The sequence below is a fragment of the Polypterus senegalus genome, chromosome 10, assembly GCF_016835505.1.
Source record: "Polypterus senegalus isolate Bchr_013 chromosome 10, ASM1683550v1, whole genome shotgun sequence".
NCBI classification, from domain to species: domain Eukaryota; kingdom Metazoa; phylum Chordata; class Cladistia; order Polypteriformes; family Polypteridae; genus Polypterus; species Polypterus senegalus.
In genome coordinates this window covers 68,341,902-68,360,641 of record NC_053163.1, presented here as the reverse complement: position 1 = coordinate 68,360,641, position 18,740 = coordinate 68,341,902, and the positions used below count along the sequence as shown (strand labels likewise).

At 36.5% G+C, this 18,740-nt stretch overlaps 1 protein-coding gene across 1 annotated transcript in view; it reads left to right on the top strand.

The window, feature by feature from the left end:
• The first annotated feature begins 3,623 nt into the window (after window positions 1–3,623).
• The window catches only part of LOC120537178 (endothelin receptor type B-like), a 58,046-nt gene continuing 42,929 nt past the window's right edge, over window positions 3,624–18,740 (top strand). The window contains exons 1-2 of the mRNA XM_039765917.1: window positions 3,624–3,774; window positions 17,391–17,908. Of these exons, the coding sequence (XP_039621851.1) occupies window positions 17,471–17,908 (438 nt within the window). The 5' untranslated portion in view covers window positions 3,624–3,774; window positions 17,391–17,470. The remainder of the gene's footprint in view (window positions 3,775–17,390; window positions 17,909–18,740) is intronic.

Here is an 18,740-nt window from a genome sequence, read left to right as displayed (position 1 = left end):
CGATTGCTTTGTTTTTGTTTCTCCCAATTCACAAATGTGTGAGTTATTAGAAAACATCTGCAGTTTTGCTGCAAAGGGGCGCTCTTATACAAATATACCAACTTTATACAAATGTTGAATTTCATACCATTGTGAATATATGGAAATGCAAACATTACTCATAAAATAGTCTTGCACATTAAAACAATGAATTGATATTGACACCTAAAACACTAAAAAAAACTAAGAAATTCTCAATTAAGCTAGTTCCCGTTTTATTCGCAACATTTACAGAAGCTAGAGACAACAAAATTCTACCTCAAACTTTTCATCAGGCTCTAATTACCATCTTTCCTAAGCAAAATAAGGACTTATTAAAAAGTGCATCATACAGACCAATCTCACTTTTGAATAACGATGTAAAGATATTTTCTAAAGTTCTACGTAGAAGGATTGAAAAAGTGCTTCCTTCGGTAATGTCACAAGACCAAACTGGACTTATTAAAGGCAGGCACTTAGCTTCCAATCTTTGATGCCCAATTAATGTGATATATTCACCCACAAAGTCAAACACCCCAGAGATATTATCGTTGGATGCAGAAAAAGCATTTGATATGGTTGAATGGAACTACCTTTTTACCGTATTGGAAAAATATGGGTTTGGCCCGAACATCTGTGCATGGATTAAACTACTGTATACCTGTCCAGAAGCTTCTATTTGTATTAACAACGTTAACTCAGACTACTTCAAACTAGAACGGGGCACTAGACAAGGATTCCTTGTCACCATGGCTGTTTGCAATCACCACTGAGCCACTGGCTGTTCACTGTCGAAATGCTTATTATATAAAGGGGATTATCAGAGAAGGACTGGAACAAAAATTTCTCTATATGCAGATGATATGGTACTGTATATATTTGACCCACAAAATACTGTGCCTGCAGTCCTAACATCACTTACAGAATTTCAAAAAATTTCTGGTCTCAGAATTAATTTGAATGAAAGTGTACTTTTTCCAGTGAATTCTCAAGCACACAATATTAGATTGAACATTTTCCCTTTTATCATCGCAGATCAGTTTAAATACCTATGGGTAAACATCACGACTAAACATAAAGCTCTTTATCAAAAAAAAAATTCTGTCTGCATGAAAAAAATTAAGAAAGACTTGCATAGATGGTCAACCCTTCATTTCACTTTAGCTGGAAGAATTAACATTGTCAAGATTAATATCCTTCCTAAGCTTCTCTTTCTATTTCAAAACATTCCAATATGCATAAATATTTTTTTAAGAAATTAGATTCAACCATAACCTCATTTATTTGGAATTCAAAACATCCACGTATCCAAAAGGTGACCCTACAAATACCTAAGGCAGAAGGCGGCATGGCTTTACCTAACTTTCAATTTTATTACTGGGCAGAGAATATACAAGCTATAAAAACCTGGACACAAATAGATGAACATACACAGGCTTGGTCTGCAATAGAAATAAAATCTGCAGTACTTCTTCATATTCCTTGCTATGCACCCCAATAAGTACAAGTCATTACCAATATACTAACAACCCAATTGTGCTTCACTCACTCAGAATATGGAACCAATGTAGGAAGTATTTTAAGATAGAGAATCTTTTATCTCTGGCACGTCTGCATGAGATGCACCATTTTCCACCCATGCAAACATATGCAGTTTATAATTTCTTGAAAACATCCAGGATTAAATCACTTAGAGATTTGTACACAGACAAAGTCTTTGCATCCTTCAAACAATTACATTCCAAATTTAACTTACCGGCAACAAATGTATTTCACAACCTTCAAATTAGAAACTTTGTTAAACAGAACCTGTCCAATTTTCCTCACCTCCCACCTGCCTCTATACAGGAAGAAATTTTGGTCAGTCTTGAGGACTCAGACAACATTTCTGTAATATATAAAACATTTTAAAGTCCCTTTCCCGGAGTCCAGTAGGTGGAGGATCTCTCACTCAACATATCAGAAAAGGAGTAGAAGGTAGCAATGCAGAGAATTCACTCGAACTCCATATATGCAAAGCATACAATTATTCAATTCAAAATTATATATCGAGCACATCTGTCTTGTTTACAATTGTCCAAAATGTTTCCAGGGCAAAATCCAAACTGCAAACACTGCAATCAAACTCCAGCCTCATTGAATCAAATGTTTTGGGCCTGCACCAAATTAACAGCATTCTGGACCAAAATCTTTGCATGCCCATCAGACAGCCTTGGTGTCACACTCCCTCCTAACCCACTAACAGCTGTGTTTGGGTTACTTCCAGATGGACTTAAAGTGGAGGACAAACAAACTGTAATTGCCTTTACTACACTATTGGCACGCAGACTTATCTTGCTCAACTGGAAGAATCCTAACTCTCCTATTCTAAGTCAGTGGGTAACTGATGTCATATACTATTTGAAACTAGAAAAAATTAAATTATTTCTTAGAGAAGCTGTACAAAACTTTTTCAAAACCTGGAAGGATCTGATAAATAACCTTTTAGAAAAAGCATTTAAATTGAGGAAGTGGATTCTCTCTCACTTTTTCAATTCTATCTGTTAATACTTATTTGTTTATTTATTTATTTTTACTCTGCTGACCCAGCTCTCTTTCTTATGGGTGGGGGTCGATTTGTTTCAAACCAGTTTTGCTAAACTTGACATGAATGTATGGAATTTTTTTTTGATTTTAATAAAATAAAATATATCAAAAAAAGATGAATGCTAACTGGAACAGTATGAAGAAGTGTGACCTGTACAGTACTTCACTGTCACTCTGTCCACCCTGTGTTCAGTGCATCTAACAGAGGGTATGGTCATCATGATCTAAAGCTCGACTAACAAATAAATGAATACATTTTATGTACATAGTGCCTTTCTCATGCTCAAGGCGCTGGGCAGATGGATAGATGGATGGAGGCATAAAATGCCGGGAAGGTGTAATAAGTAATTGAAAAAAAGCTGCAAATTTTTTGCGCATTTTGATAGTAATTCGTAAATGAAAAAATAAAAACAATTAATACTGTAAATGGATATGATCAAACTGCACACACTTTTAGGTATTGGCAGTGTGAAAATATTTACAAAATAAAGATGTTTTAAAAACATTGCTTGTAGTTAGGATATAGAGGGTTGGATAATGGATGGATGGATGGATGTTAAAATGAAAAAAGATACAAAAATGTAAAGCTCACGTGTGGCATGTGGCGCTACACACCTCTCCACTAGAATGGAGGCACCGATCAGGGAGGTCCTTGAACAAGTCGATTTAACTCCGTGTGTATAATCGCAAACTATCAGATAACCATTTTACTTCTTGTTAGTTTTATTTGTTTTAATACTACAAGCACCAACACATTTACTGTTGACTCTTAATATTGCTGTTTTAGTTGGGAAGTGAGTAAATAATAATAATAATAATAATAATAATAATAATAATAATAATAATAATAATAATTGGGCCATACTGACCAGTGCCCCGCAGCACTGGTGCCCCGGCCCCTGTCTGCCCCTTGTTGAGTGACACCGCGCTTGCGAGTTTTTAGGGTGGGAGTTACAGAAAGACCCGCGAAGCTATAAAACTGCCTCATCTCTTCCGCGAAACGAAGTATCCACCTAAAAAGCAAAAAGCGACATCGGACTCTGGAGTAGCACAAAACTTCGCTCTGCCGCCACGAGGTTGTTAAATGGAATAATTTACATCTTTGACAGATAAATCACAGAATCAACTAATGTGCGTTTTTCATCAATAAACAAAAGAAAAAAGTAACAGGTAAGGACTTTTAAGCACCAAATTGCCTGTGTTGCGCTGTGTGGATGTTTTATGTCGTGGAATTTATGTCGAGTACTGGTCAAAAGGTACACAAAACAATATACTTTTTTGCAGGTGAAATTCAGTTTTTAATTTTACATCTGCGCTATGCACGGGCGCCCCACCCACGATTAGTTCCTACGTTGTAAAGGCTGCGGCCACCGGACACTTTGAACTGAATTAAGGGAGCCCAAAGACCGGTGATTTAATGGATTATATCACAATTAAAACTGTGGAATAAGGTGGCTAAGCATGGGGAATCTAATGTTTTCCTCCTCCGTGTCATATTAACATAATACCTCCATAGTTTTACTTAACAATCGATATCACAAGAACAATCTGCTTTCGTTTATTTCCCTGTAATTTTGTGCTCCGGCGGATACAAACAGACAGGCGATAAAACTTCGGGCTGTCGAGTCCAGCAAATATACGAAGTGGTTATTTATAAAGGTTTTCAAAATCATGTGAAGGATTTATGATAATTCTCGTCAATATAAGAAATGTCCAAATTACTTGCATGAGTGAGCGAGTGAGCTGTGCGGTGCGGTGCGCTGTCGCCCAGTCCAGGTTTGGTTCCTGCATTGCGCTCCATGATATCGGGAAGCTGAGTTAACGGAGTTTATCAAAGGGTGGACGATTCAAATTTGAGGGGAGTGGCGCATCATAAATAATGGAATGTAACTAACAGGATGAGATGGTCTGAGGTTTTGTAGCGTTTAGTATTAATGGAAAAATAAACGTTAAAAAGTGTTTAGGTCCGCTGCTGACATTGTGGCAATTCCTAACAGAGGAATATCGAATTTCCTGTGTAGTACATTATATTATTACTTTAAAAGAATAGGAATAATTCCATTGAGCATGCTTTTTATAATGACGTTTATTGCATACTTTTGACAGTTACTGAATAAAAGTATATTAACTAAGAAAACAAGCTAGCGCTCAAATGTGTTGCCTATTCTGTCCCTTCACCTATTAAATATAATACGATAAAATGATGTTCCTTTGTCCTTAAAGGAGTGTTACAAAATGGCATAAACCTTTAAACCTAAGAAAACAGTCGAAGGGTGACGGAGTCGCGGTGGCGCAGTGTTTAGCTCTGCTGCCTCTCACCTCCCCAAGTCTAGCATTTCTCGGTTCCCTCCCATAACTCACTTTTTTGTACGTGCGCTCGTGGGTGTGTGCGCGAGTCTGCACTGTCATCTCCATCGGCTGCTTCACTTCATCTCCGGATCCATACAAACCCATAACATGAAAACAAATTAATAAAAAATGATGATAGATTTGGGGGTCTCGAGAAAGCGGATTTTTGTTTGGTAATTTCTTGCCTTCAGCAGACTTTTCTGCCTGTTTAGTTCATTATATCAGTATGCTAAGAATGCTTCCAAATTCTGAACAAAAGTATGTTTTTCTTAATATAAAGCTTGCAAACTGTATTTCTGTAAATATTTTATGACACTGATATCAAATAACTAAACTATAGATGGACTGAAAGAAATTATTTTAGCCAGTGTATTTCTTAGTCTAATGAAGTGATCTTTTTACAAGGCACTATAAATCATGGCATTTTTTTTTGTTTCTCTGATCGTTTGTTTTTTGGGATAGTGCATGTAAGGCAACTGCTGCTTAACATTTTACTCAGTGGCATCAACCAAGTTCTTAACACACGTGTAATTATGGGCAACCTCATGGCTCTGCCGCCATCTCGCCACTTCCACCTTCCCTTATTATCTTCAGACCTATCAATGGTGAGGCTGAGCAGTGGAGTCACAATTTCATTTACTTACAGCTCACACTATAAATGGTTTGCTATTAAAATTATGAATTCACAGTTTGTGAATTCTGCAAATATAATAAGGACTATTACAATATTTCATGTTCACTCTTCAAGGAATCCAGTGGGCATGAACAAGTGACGCTCTTAAAAATAATGCTTCTTTAATGGCACTTTGTGGTTCTTTACTGGCTTGTACGATACCTTATAGACCTATTGCTTGGCAAAGCACCATATCATTCCAGGGGGTCTTCTTTGCATATGGAGTTGGTTCTTTGTACAGTACTTTGAAAAACTTCCATATTTGTAGAAATAAGGGAAGAAAGAAAAAAAAAACTTTTAATGTATGGTTGCAGGGCACTAACAGAGTAAGAAACCCCGCTTAGCGTATATTACTGTGTTACGTATGCAGTCAGAGTCCTTTTAAAATCATGAGCTATTCGTTTTTCACAAATCTGTGATCTATCTATCTATCTATCTATCTATCTATCTATCTATCTATCTATCTATCTATCTATCTATCTATCTATCTATCTATCTAGCTAGCTAGCTAGCTAGCTATCTATTCAAGGTTATTCACTGTATGGAGCCTGTTATGAATCTAAATAAATAAAGGTTCTTTCTGGAATCTTCATCTGGATGGGTCTTTTGAAAACCAAACACAATTCCCATATAGCATGGCTCTGAAGGACCACTCTGACACCTTTATCTTTAAGAGTGCAGATTATAATATAATATAACCCGGTGATGCTATTGGGGGGTGTGGCAGAAAGAAAAGCACTGCAGAAGATTTGCCCTCATTTAACAGTCAAGTGATGGGCAGCTGGGCATTTAACAGTTAAAAAGGGTCCAAAAGGTAGACCACTGTACTAATACTTTTGCTTTGTAGTACATATGATATTTATACAGACGTGTAGTATTTTAATGCTGCATCATTGTGAGTCTATGACAATAAAATAATGATCCACTAACTGTTCTTGCACATCAAAACATTGAATTGAGTCTGGCAGCTAAAATACTCGATAAATATTAATACATAACACTTGCGTTGGTGTGTTGAAAAACATTTTTTAAATTTTGGAATTTGTAAAGAGTAGCTGTGAAGCATTTGGATCAAAAGAGCATAAAACAAAAGACAAAAAGAAAAAGTAAAAACATCTTTTAGCCATTACTTGTATTACAGTTTCCTACAGTTAGTCTATTTTTACACTTTTCTTTTCCTAAGGAGTGCTGCCACCTCCTAGATCCATATCTTTGAGTCTGAATCCTTCTCCCAGATGATTTCCACATGGGCTTTTCCATGTACATTTTCCATATCACTACAAGTCCTTCAAGTTGGGCTAATTGGTGATTCCATACTGGCTGCCGTGTGAGTGTCAGAGTGTGTGTGAGAGTGCGCCATAAGGGACCCTGTTTAATGCCTTGCACCCAGTGCGTCTAGGACAGGCTTTAGACCCCCAAACCCTGAATTGGATTAAGGATGTTTGAAAAGATCAAGTTATGCAACGTAAGAAGAGGCACTGACTAATTGGTCTTTTAATGTAGTGTACAGGAGAAAAACATTCACACAACTAGACGGAAAACAACCAAACAACAATTTAAATGATGGCTACTGCCTACAATATTTATAATAATATTAATAATGATGAAGAGGAGGATGGGAGAATGAAAACTACTAATCTGACTTCTCGCATGCAGATTTTGCTGCTAGTTTGTTTTACTTACCATCACTACCTGCCTTGTTCTGTCTCGTCTGTCAAAGAACTGACTGACATTCGACAAGTTACCACATGTTTATGATTAAGACATACTTGACACAAAGTAGATTGATCACTGCAGACGTCTTTAGGAAAAACAAGTCGGGTTAACCTTTACAAGAATGTTAATTCCATTTTAGGAAAACGAACAAGTAAAAATTCGAAAAAGGAAATACATGTATATAAAAATTGCAGTCCAAATAATATGATAACTATTGACACAGAGTATGAATATTTCAAAGCCTCTGGTATGACAAGTAGTTCTTTAGTGCTACCATCAAACTTTAAAAGGCACATTCTGATTGAAATATACAATATATGTTTACTGCATATATATATAACTATATACTGTATATATATACTGTATGTACAATGTAAAATTTTACTATAATGAAGTAACTTTACAGCTATTGAACGTTGAAATCATCTTTATAAAAAAAACTACAGTTACTTTACAGTTCCACTCCTAAAATGTCTTACATATGGTGGTCATATGCTAATTATCTAAAATTAGAAACAAATTCTGAAGATGCTTAGTTCATTAATACCACAATATGTTGTATGTAAGATGGCGTTTACTTTGCTTTAGCTCTGCTTGTTTCTCACTTAATTCATGCAGCATGAAAGTGCGCCTTTGATTGTTTGTATTTACTTCATGCCCGCTAATTTGTACACGGTTTGCATCGTGTTTGTCCCAAGATATTCACAAGCTAACTTTTTAACATCTTTTGTTGCTTTTAAATGGAAGTCAGTTTGAGTTTTAAGAAGCAGGCATAAGAGATGTTGTTCAGTTCTAAATCTTTTTCAAAAAGTCTTCAACAGTGGGAAGCAATGGCAGCCATTCAATTAATACTCGTAAAAGTGGGCTTAACAGACTCGGTGACAAAGGAGGCTTTATGTTCAGACTGGATAATAGCGCAAAAAACATGAGGCAAGCTTAGTTACTCTTTTTAAAAGTGCCACAAGCAAAACTGGTAGAATCGTTCTTTGTTGACTTAAGTTTAAAAAAATAATCCTACTTAAGAAATAGAGAGCACTTTCATCCATCCATCCATCCATCTGTTCGTACTTTTTTATAATACTGTTGGTGGAGAGTAATGAAAGAGCTAACCAAACATACATGATAAGAGTAAAAAACTTGATTTGTGTTTATGCATCAACATCTGTGAATTCCAATCATTCTGTTTATTAAGATAAATTCATCTGGCTTTACACTTTTATCTGTTGTGTGACAGAAAATTTGGAGTGACAAGCACATCAAGTGTTTCCAGGCTGCCAGTCTGCGTGAAGATGGGGTGAACTCAGCTGTTTGCTTTCTGACAGAATATAAATACAGATAAGCCCACCTGCTTTGAGATATTTCTTATCAATTTTTAGACCACACACATCTGTTTTCTCACAATTTGTTTTTTTGTCTTTGCAAGTTGTTTTTGGGCAGCATTACTGAATGACCTATGTAATGTATTTTGCGAGGCACAATCCTTGCCAACTGAAGTGGATTTTTGCTTCTAACAAATGAACATATTCCGTTTATATTTCGTTTTGCTATGTATATATTAGCCTGCTCTTTAATGTAACTGGTCTAAATTGTCATTGATAAAATTCAACTTTGCGCAATGTTTTATGTAATCTTTCAAAAGTGAAAGCATCCAGCTCCCAATTCACAATGATTTCATCTAAGTAGGCTTTACCTCAGGGCTCAGCATTTTTTATTTTATGTTTTCTTTAAACATTTTATTCCATGTTATGCTTTGGACGTTAACTAGACCATCTGGCTCAGATGAATAACGTATTTGAAGTTATCAGAAAATCAGAAATGTGATGTGACGAAACGCATCAGTTTGGAGGGCATTGAGTAGTAAAGCAGCAGTATGTCACTTTTCATATACACTTCCTATTTTCTTTACGTTGCTTGGATAGAATTTTTTGTAGCATGCTGTATTAAATTCTCTAAAAGAAAAGCAGTTTATTATGTAGAACATTATCTTATCAGATTTCATTTTGTTTATTTAAGGCTTTGTAAAAACTGAATTTATAAGCAGTTTAAGTAACTGACTGGCCATGAAAGATTTAAGGCTTCCATTCTGAGCTTCACGTGTTTAATTTAAATGGGTAAATAGTTTACACAATATATATCTAATATAAGTACATGCCATGAATTGGTTTGTGCAACACATTTTTAACATATGTAGATGTTTTGAATGGTTTATATAATGCATAAGTCTTTACCGAAAACATTTTTCCACTCTTTTTCTAACCTGCTCATACAGATTAGGCTTGCAGGGAGCTGTTGTCCATCACTGAGTGCCAAGCGGAAACCAACCCTGGACAGGGCGCCAGTCCAAGGACATTCGTTTCTAAATATTTTGGTTTCCACTTGTAAGTCTAATATACACAGAAACCGAGATTTTTAGAAAGTTGAGTTGTTAATTCTTTGCAGTTAAATAAATTCAAATTGAAAGTCTATGTTATTTTACACCGTTGTTAATACTTCAAACTCTTGCTATTCTTCAGAAAGCAAATCACGATTGTTTATTTGCTATGCTTTATATAATCATTTGCTTAAAGTGCTCTCTCTCCTTATATTAAACATATTTAGTGGTCTGGTTCTCATTATATTGCTTTACTTGTGGTCTCTTCTTGACATTCAAGTCTTGTCTTAGGAAAGCATACTTTATATTTTTTGTGGCAGCTCTGAGTTTTCTTTTCCATTTGAGTTAGGTAATTTGAGACCAAAGGTAAAATCAAGATATCAAACTTCCAGCCAGCCGGCCACATATACATCACCTTCATTTAATTCAGGGTCACAAACTGGCAGCACCGAGCACAAGACAGTAACAAACTCTGGACAGGGTACCAGTCTATTGGCAGGGCAGACTCACATTCCCACACACAAAGATACCACCACTCGTTCTCATTTGGTGCCCAAATTAGCACTCATGTCTTTGGTTTGCGGGAAGAAAATTGGAATGCCCAGAGGAAAACCACATAAACATGGGTGAACATGCAAACCACACTGAGAGATCCATTTCAGAATTCAGTCCAAGGATCCAAAAGGCCGCAGAGTTTCTGATCTGAAATTCATACAACTAATAGTTTTGTGAATCTGATAGGATGTTACATGACTGCGGTTAACTTGTCTCCAAGCGTTAGGAATGATGGGCAACAGATCCTATAATAAGGAGAGAAGAGGAAGTGGAAAATTGTAGCCAGACTATATTCTGTTTTCTGTATGTTGGTATTTTTATTATTTAGAGCATTTAGTTATTAATATCTGTGAAATTTGCGTAGATTTCTCTTTTGGTATATAAAAAGCTTCAGGCAGTTCTTGAATCCCTCTACTTTACAGTTGTATTTCAGCAAAATGTCACTTCACCAGCAATTTTAATGTCAATATTTAATGATAACATCATACTACAAGATGATAGCAGTAGCATGAGCAACATGCCCAGAGTAAACATATTGTCATTGTGAAGGAGATTATGTCACCCATTTGTTCCATATCTTTTCTGAATCTTCTTCTTAGACTACAAGTCTACCAGTGAAGCATTTTGGTGTAAGACAGAAACCCAAACCTGAACGAATTCCTGTCTATTACAGTGCATGGTCTCCACTTCTTTGGTGGCTGAAAAAGTCAAGTCTACCTCCTCCATTCTCAACACATTCTACCGGCGTACTGTCGAAAGCATTCTGACTTGCTGCAGCACTGTCTAGTTTGGGAACTGCAACATCTCTGACATAAGGTCATCAGAAAAGATCATTGGGACATCTCCGCTCTCCATCAAAGACATCTTTATAAAGTGTTGCAGGACCACTCCCACACGTCCCACAGTCTCTATGTCCCACTTCCATGTGGCAGAAAGGTCCTGTAGCATCAAAAACACTTCTGCCAGCTTCTGCAACAGCTTCTACCCTTCGGCTGTCCAGACATGATGGTGTATTGAATGAGTTGTGTGCTGATTTTAATGAAAAGCTTGTTATCCTTCTCTGTTGCTTGGAATGTTGTATCACCAAGTGAGTCTCATGATGTGAGCATGAGAAAAACAGACTAACACTCAGAAGCAGAGTATAGAAAGAAACCCATTTGTTTTGTGGAGTTATTTCCAGCAATGAGTATGTACAACATAAAAAACAATGAGACATTGAGATGTTTACACACATTTGACTTGGTTATTCTTAACTGGTGCATAAATGTTATTATTGAAAAAATGTATGCAGAATTATTTATCCATTTTTTTTGTAAAGACACCTATGCCATCAACATCAAATAAAAGCAGGAACAAATCCTGAATCAGAATACCACAAACTATACATAAATAGTTAATTAACTGTAATAAATACATACATATAGTAAGGTAAATAGACTAAATTCAACTTTTTTAAAGCAAAGTAAGTAGTAGTGCAAACCCCTTTTGTGCAGTGGGCCAGTCGTTGGCCCTGACACAGTTATAAAAGCTTTAGGAGAGCTTCAGTAGTACGCAGACAAGTGACCTTAGCAGTTAAAATGCTCTTAAAGGGATTATGTTAATCACTTTTGAAATGGCACCCTGAAAAGACCCTTTAACTGCTATCATAAAGTGGTTTGTTATCCCAACAGTCCAGGCAAGCTTTACAGGAAGTTTAAAAAATGAATATTTTACTCATTTCCAACTTGGCTAACCATTTCAGTTCACTTGTGTGGTTCATTCCGAGCAAGTACTATAAACTTGGCATTGGGCATTCAAACTTAAAATAAGCATATTCAGTAAAGTGAGAAGTAGAAAATGTCGGGCTCATGCATCACGAAGGCTGTACTTTTTGAAATGCTACAACCCATCACAAACTGGTTTTATGCTTGACTTTTTTAATAGCGTTCACATTGTGAGATTCGTCTCTTCCAAAACAGAATGCTAAATCAATTACAACCATCAGGATCTGCCTAAACTCAAACGATTAATGACCTGCAGGAACCTTTCTTTTTTTACATTTGCTCTGAAGGACAGTGGCTAAGGAGATAAGTGACTTCCTGAAGATCACATAGAGAGACGGGACACGCTGATAACAGAACCAGATCAGTCTTGTTTTAGGCTGTTTTCTTCATTGGTGATTCATAGTGTTTGTGTGATCAGTGATTGCACAACAAACAGAACTGAGTGAGCTGACTGTATTCGTTTCAAGGAATGTTTCAAAATCAAATTATTAAAGTATCTGTTGAAAGAAAATACATTTATTATATTATTAACAAAATTGTAAATAGAAAATATTTGTACAACTCGTTGGCTTCTTTACATGAATGTTTGCCTTGTCTTTTTTATTGTATTTTGGATGTGTTGGTGGCTGAAACTGATCAGCAGTAAGCTTCCCGGTTCAAAAAATTTAGCCTCAAGTGAGCACATTTTCAAATGGCAGCTCTGAACTGAAGAACTTGGACCCGATTTTCCTGAATTGTGATGTTATACTGACTTTAGTTTAATTTAGCTCATTTAGCTTTAATTTAGCTCATTTTATTTTTCTGTATAAAATAGTACTAGGGTGTTGTGCCGTGTTAGCCATTATGGATGTAATGAGAAGTCAAGCAAAATGACACTTTTTATTGGCTAAGTAAACTAACTAACATATTGTAATCTTTTTAATTATCTAATGAAAGGTGTTATTTAGCTTGAATTCTCATTTCATCTGTATAAAATAAAAACATAATAATCAGCTAGCCTAGAAATGATATTTGGTGGTTATGTAATGAGAGCAACATTGTACCTGTGTAATCTTTTTCGGTTCTTTTTTATTTTTCGTAAAACGTTTAGAGCATATCTGGAACTGGGTTGTATACAGATTGAGATGTAAATCTACAACTATCTCTCATTACTCTCAAAATTCCAACCAGATATACACATGAAAAGAACAAAGTAGAAAGATATACTGTAGTGTCATAGATAATAATTACAAAAATTGCCATAGTGTCTGCAAGGAGGCTAAAGTACAGAAAAAAATGTACATTTATTAAATATATGAAAACAAGAGGGAGATGAGCAAAGGAAGAAACCCATAGTATAACATCATCATGTCTCCTGTGTACCTTGAATTAGTAGGTGGATGACTAAATGACAATCAGTAGCAACTGTTATGGGAGCTGGAGCTGTCATTCTTGATTTTGCATGTGCTAGAACATTAGAATAGTCTTGACGAGAATAGCCCATTTGGCTTAACAGACTTGCTTAAAAATATAGTACGTACGCATGTTGCTTGGGGCCTCTGCCATACTTCACATTTCAAAAATATCATAACATGTTTTGGTTATACAGTTGTAGGCCATTTATTAATGTTGGGCTTCCGCATTAGGAAGGCTATACTTGTTGAAATGATACAACCCATCACAAATTGGTTTTATGCTTGACTTTTCTAAAAGCGTTCACATTGCGGGATGCGTCTCTTCCAGAACAGAATGCTAAATCAATTACAGCCCTCAGGATTAAAACCATCATAACATGTTTTGGTTATGATTCACTCTTCTTTCTCATATGCTTTGTCAGGCATTTATTTACAGCCCAAAAAGTTTTGTGCAGTTCTATGGATTTCAAGGAGAAGTTGTCGCTGGTGATCACTGCAAGAACATCAAGGCACATCACCACGCTGAGCTTGTCAGAACTGTCCTGTTTTTCTACACATATGCTTTGTCAGGCATTCATATTCAGCTCATTTTTATAGTGTATGATCACAGTTCACAGAATTCATTTTCCTCAGGTAGTTAAGAAATATTAATTCAGGGAACACATTGGTCTCTGTTTGTATTGTTATTACTACACTTCACAATAGTGGTAGGAGAAACTGGCAGCAAATAGTAACAGTAGATAGACAACACATGCACAAAATAGGACAGCTTGTATGGTAATGTGTCTTGATGTTCCTGCAGTGTGCACTAATATTTACTTCACTTAGGAATCCATAATGCTGCACACAATGTTTTTCAGAGTTCACAGCCAAGTTACAATGATACTGTATATTACATGCCATCACCCCTACTCGGCCACATTAGTGTGAATGTTTTGGAGTGTTCACATTTTGCTCGAGAATACATTTTTCCACATCTAATTTGGAGTGATTTTTTGACTACTACAGTGAATAATGAATAACGGACAATAGGCAATGGTTAATCTGCACATGTGACAATATTGACTGTATAACTTTATGACCTTATGTTTCTTACTAAATGATTTGGATGGCATTTGTGAAAGAATTAATTGGTTTTCTGTGTTTTTGCCTTTGTGTACCATGCCATTACAATATGACTCAGAATGGCTTGGCCACCATTTCCCCATCTTATCTAGATTAACTTTACTGTTTTTAGGATGGAGTGCTCTTGTAACTTCACTCCTACCAGAATAAACTACTGGAAGCCACAATTTACAAAAAAATGTATGTTTATTAAGAGCTATTAAAAATTAAGGCTTACATTCTACCTCCATTTATTTTTTCTAATGGAATGGAATGGATACAACAGTTTTCATGACAGTACCTATAGGAGCAGAGAAATGTATAGAATACTAATAACATACTTATGATCTGGAGCAGGGGCGGTCCTAGCCTGTTTGGTGACCTGGGCGAACACCCCCTCTGGCGGCCTAACACCGTTCTAATAAACACTGAATAAAATCAGTGCAATAAAACAAACTATTGGAAATGTAATGTCTAACAGAGACAAAATCAAATTTTACATTTATACAGCACCAAAATATTTCGTTATAGTGTAAAGAATTTTCACTTTAGTACCATCTCCAGGCATCAGTTCACCCGGTCAATTAATCCTCCATTTACCCGTTATCTTCATATTAGGTGCGCGTCAATCAGAGCCACATAGAGTGGCTTGCTCATTTATACACTTCAAAGTGCCAAAATGCACTCGCAAACAGTCACCTTCCATCTCTCTTTTCATTATGCTGGCCTTTCTTCCAGCCTCACATTTGATTTCCCCTCAAGACGGCTTACTTACTAGTTCACTTGTAGCTCTGATACATTAGTTCTCTTAGAAGATCGACTTCTCTAGTGTAGCTAATGACCTCTGAAAAAGGATATCCATTGTCTGTATTCAAAGCCTGTCCTAACCTCTACCAGCCAGGAGGTCTTTTAATCTCCCCCAAGCCCTCTTATATCTGTCTTCCTCTATATACTATATATTGAAAATCAGGTACCCCTGAAAAAGTTTTCCCTATAAATTTAATTTCGGTATATAATAAACTTTGTAAAGAACACCACCTTAATCAATGTCTGAATAGTGAAATGTATACACCACTGTGCTTGCCACCAGTGTCCTGTTTGTGTGATAAGCTGCTAGGGATAATGAAATAAACTTGTGCTGTAGAAATGTAAACATTTTTTGAGTCTAGTCATCAGTACGATATTTTGATTTTGGTACTGCCTTCTCTTTTGCTTTGAAAAACCATTGAGATTGAGTTCAATGTTTGAACTATTACACACAATCTATTGTTTGAATATTCTGTTCCATTTGTCATTTTTCCCTCAATGAATACGAGATAATCACAGAGCACCCTTCATGGGACACCAGTTTATCATAGTATTTTGTCTAGCTTCACCACTGCACACTGTGGACCCATATTGATCACTGCATCATATGGTTGTCCAGCCCTTTTGATGAAGTGGTGATTGAAAGAAATCAGAAGGGATCAACGTTTTCGCTGAGTACTCAACATCTATGTGAAAAAAATTCTAATATTTCAACCCTTTGTCTAAAATCTTTAGTCTTTGTGTATGTCAGACTGGCCGACTGCAGTTGCTCATCTTATCACCAGACTATATCAATGTAAATAACTGAAATATCACTGGGTATGTCTAATTTACTGTTCATGTGCCGACCTTCCACCAAGATCTTGCTCACTCCTTTTTGTGACACCCAATAGAGTGCTGACAAAGGTTGGATGTCGGTAAAGTACAAATGGTTAACAGGTACTGAGAGTTCAGCCTCAATCTCAAAACCTTTTGTTCTTTTTCCCTTCTGTTGTGGTACCTAAAACACGAGACATAAGACAGATAAACTTCTCTTCTGTTTTTGAGGACCCTTTTCCTTGTTGCTTCATTCTTTGCATTGTACTTTTAGGTGAGTATTCATTGGCTGTCAGCTGTTTTTCACACAAGCCTGACTACAAGCAAAATGAAACCTTTCTGATTTTGTCAGAACAAATCGTGGACTATTTGGAGTGAATCAAGTGTGGAGTGGGTATGTCACATTATGCAACTGAATTCATAGGAGTGTGTCACTGACTGCCTCCAACTCAGTAAGACTATGTAAATGAATGCGGTGACTGAAAAAGTCACATAATATGACATGGTCTTAACTCTTCTAAGTGGGGCACAGTGGTTAATGGTGCTGTTGCCACCTCACAAATCCAACGTCTTTGTTTGGAATCCCATGCTCAGTGCACAGTTAGCACATTTTCCCCATGTTTGTAAGGGTCCTTCAGTTTTCCTTTCATATCACCAAAGATATGCTGGTTAGGTTAATCAACAACTTGAATATTGGTCCCAGTGAGAGTGAGTCTGGGTATGCGTACTAATGTGCACCGTAAATGACTGGCACCCTGTCTATGGATAGTTCCAGCCTTACCAGGATAGGCTTTGGTCTACGAATGCCCAAAATTGGATTAAGTATGTCTAAATATATGTGGATGTAACCTTACCTAATCAGATTTATAAAAATGAGAGAGTGCTCTGGCAGTGATGACCACAAAACTGGATGGGGTACAAATCAATCACTGAACACATTCATGGGCATTCCCACACCGGGTCTATTGATTATTGTAGAAGGTCTTTACTATTGGATCAGGACTGAAAATTTTACAGTATAAGTTGACATAGGGCAGCCTGGAGGGACATGCAATAGAAAAGGAGGCAAGAACATCTCAGTGGTCCACACACTTTGAATATTACAGGAGAGTAGACAATAAATGCCCAAGTTTAATCCAACAGCTGCGTAGCACCATTTTGTTCTTTACAGTGAAATAACAGATTTTATCTTTTACAACATTTGTATGCCAAACATCTTTTATGTTTCTGTTTTCTAGCATTTCCTGGAAGATCAAGCTCAAGGTGCTGCCACAAGATTGATTTTTGGATTTGATTACAGTTCCATCCCTCAAAAGGCATGAATAAAGCGGCTCTACTTTTTGTTCTTGTCATCATTCCCACCATTGCATTTCGCACACAACGTGACACGAAGTCTGGCAAACTGATTAAGGAAACAGGCCTTGATGTACCAGGGCCTCAGAGAACCAGTCAGGGAGAGACTTCTGGGCAGGGTTCAACCTGGAATGTCTCTGATGTTGGACTCAAGGCAAACCTTCCCAAGCTTCCCATCCCACCAATGTGCCAGAAGCCTACGGAGATCAAGAATGCTTTCAAGTATGTCAATACTGTGGTGTCCTGTCTAATATTTGTCATGGGGATTATAGGGAATTCAACGCTTTTGAGGATCATCTACAAAAACAAAAGCATGCGCAATGGACCCAATGTGCTCATTGCCAGCTTGGCCCTGGGAGATCTGCTGTACATTCTCATTGCAATTCCCATCAATATCTTCAAGGTAGGTGAATGGTCTAAGCTGCTTCAATGGTAATGAAAGTGACAGGGCAAAAACATGTCAAATAATTAGTACAGAGTTACGGAAGCCAAGAAAGGACATGCAATATTGTTTTTTAAATTGTCTCCTCGAGATAACAGACTCGTTTTATCAAGATCTCGAGAAAAGAAACTTTATCTTTCCTCCTGGCATCAGACTCGCTTAGATTGTGACGCCTATACAGCTGAAGCCTTGCTAACCGTCTTCTTAAATGATATTAAACGTTATTCTATTCTAAGCTAAGACATAAACATATTTCAGCCTGTGTCAGCGCTTAATTGAACAGAAATGTGACGCGCTGATCAATACAGTTCTGCTCTTCTGTCATTTCAAACAGGATGTGGCTTCGTAGATAAACATTAAATGTTAGATCCAATTATTTCATAATTTTGAGTAAACAAAATATTTTGTTTTATCAAGATCTTGATAAAATTAGTCCATTATCTCGAGACAACAATTAAAATAAATAACGATATTGCACGTCCTCTCTCGGCTTCTGTACAGAGTGAATGTGTGTTTATACACTCATTTTCAGTAATTCAGTCAGTTATATATAGTGTCTTCCATCAGGAACACCTTAACAAGGCATGTAAGGTGAATTACTGCTTGATGCATTATCTTTAATCCTTCCAAATCCTGATTGTAATATAACAGATCAGCTAAATGAATGGATACATGACCATTTAAAGCTGTACAGGAAATAAGACATAACCTCTGAAGTAAGAATCTTAACTCTATATGGAATACTTGCTAAAAACACTGAATAAATATACTCAAAATACAATAAAAAAAAGAA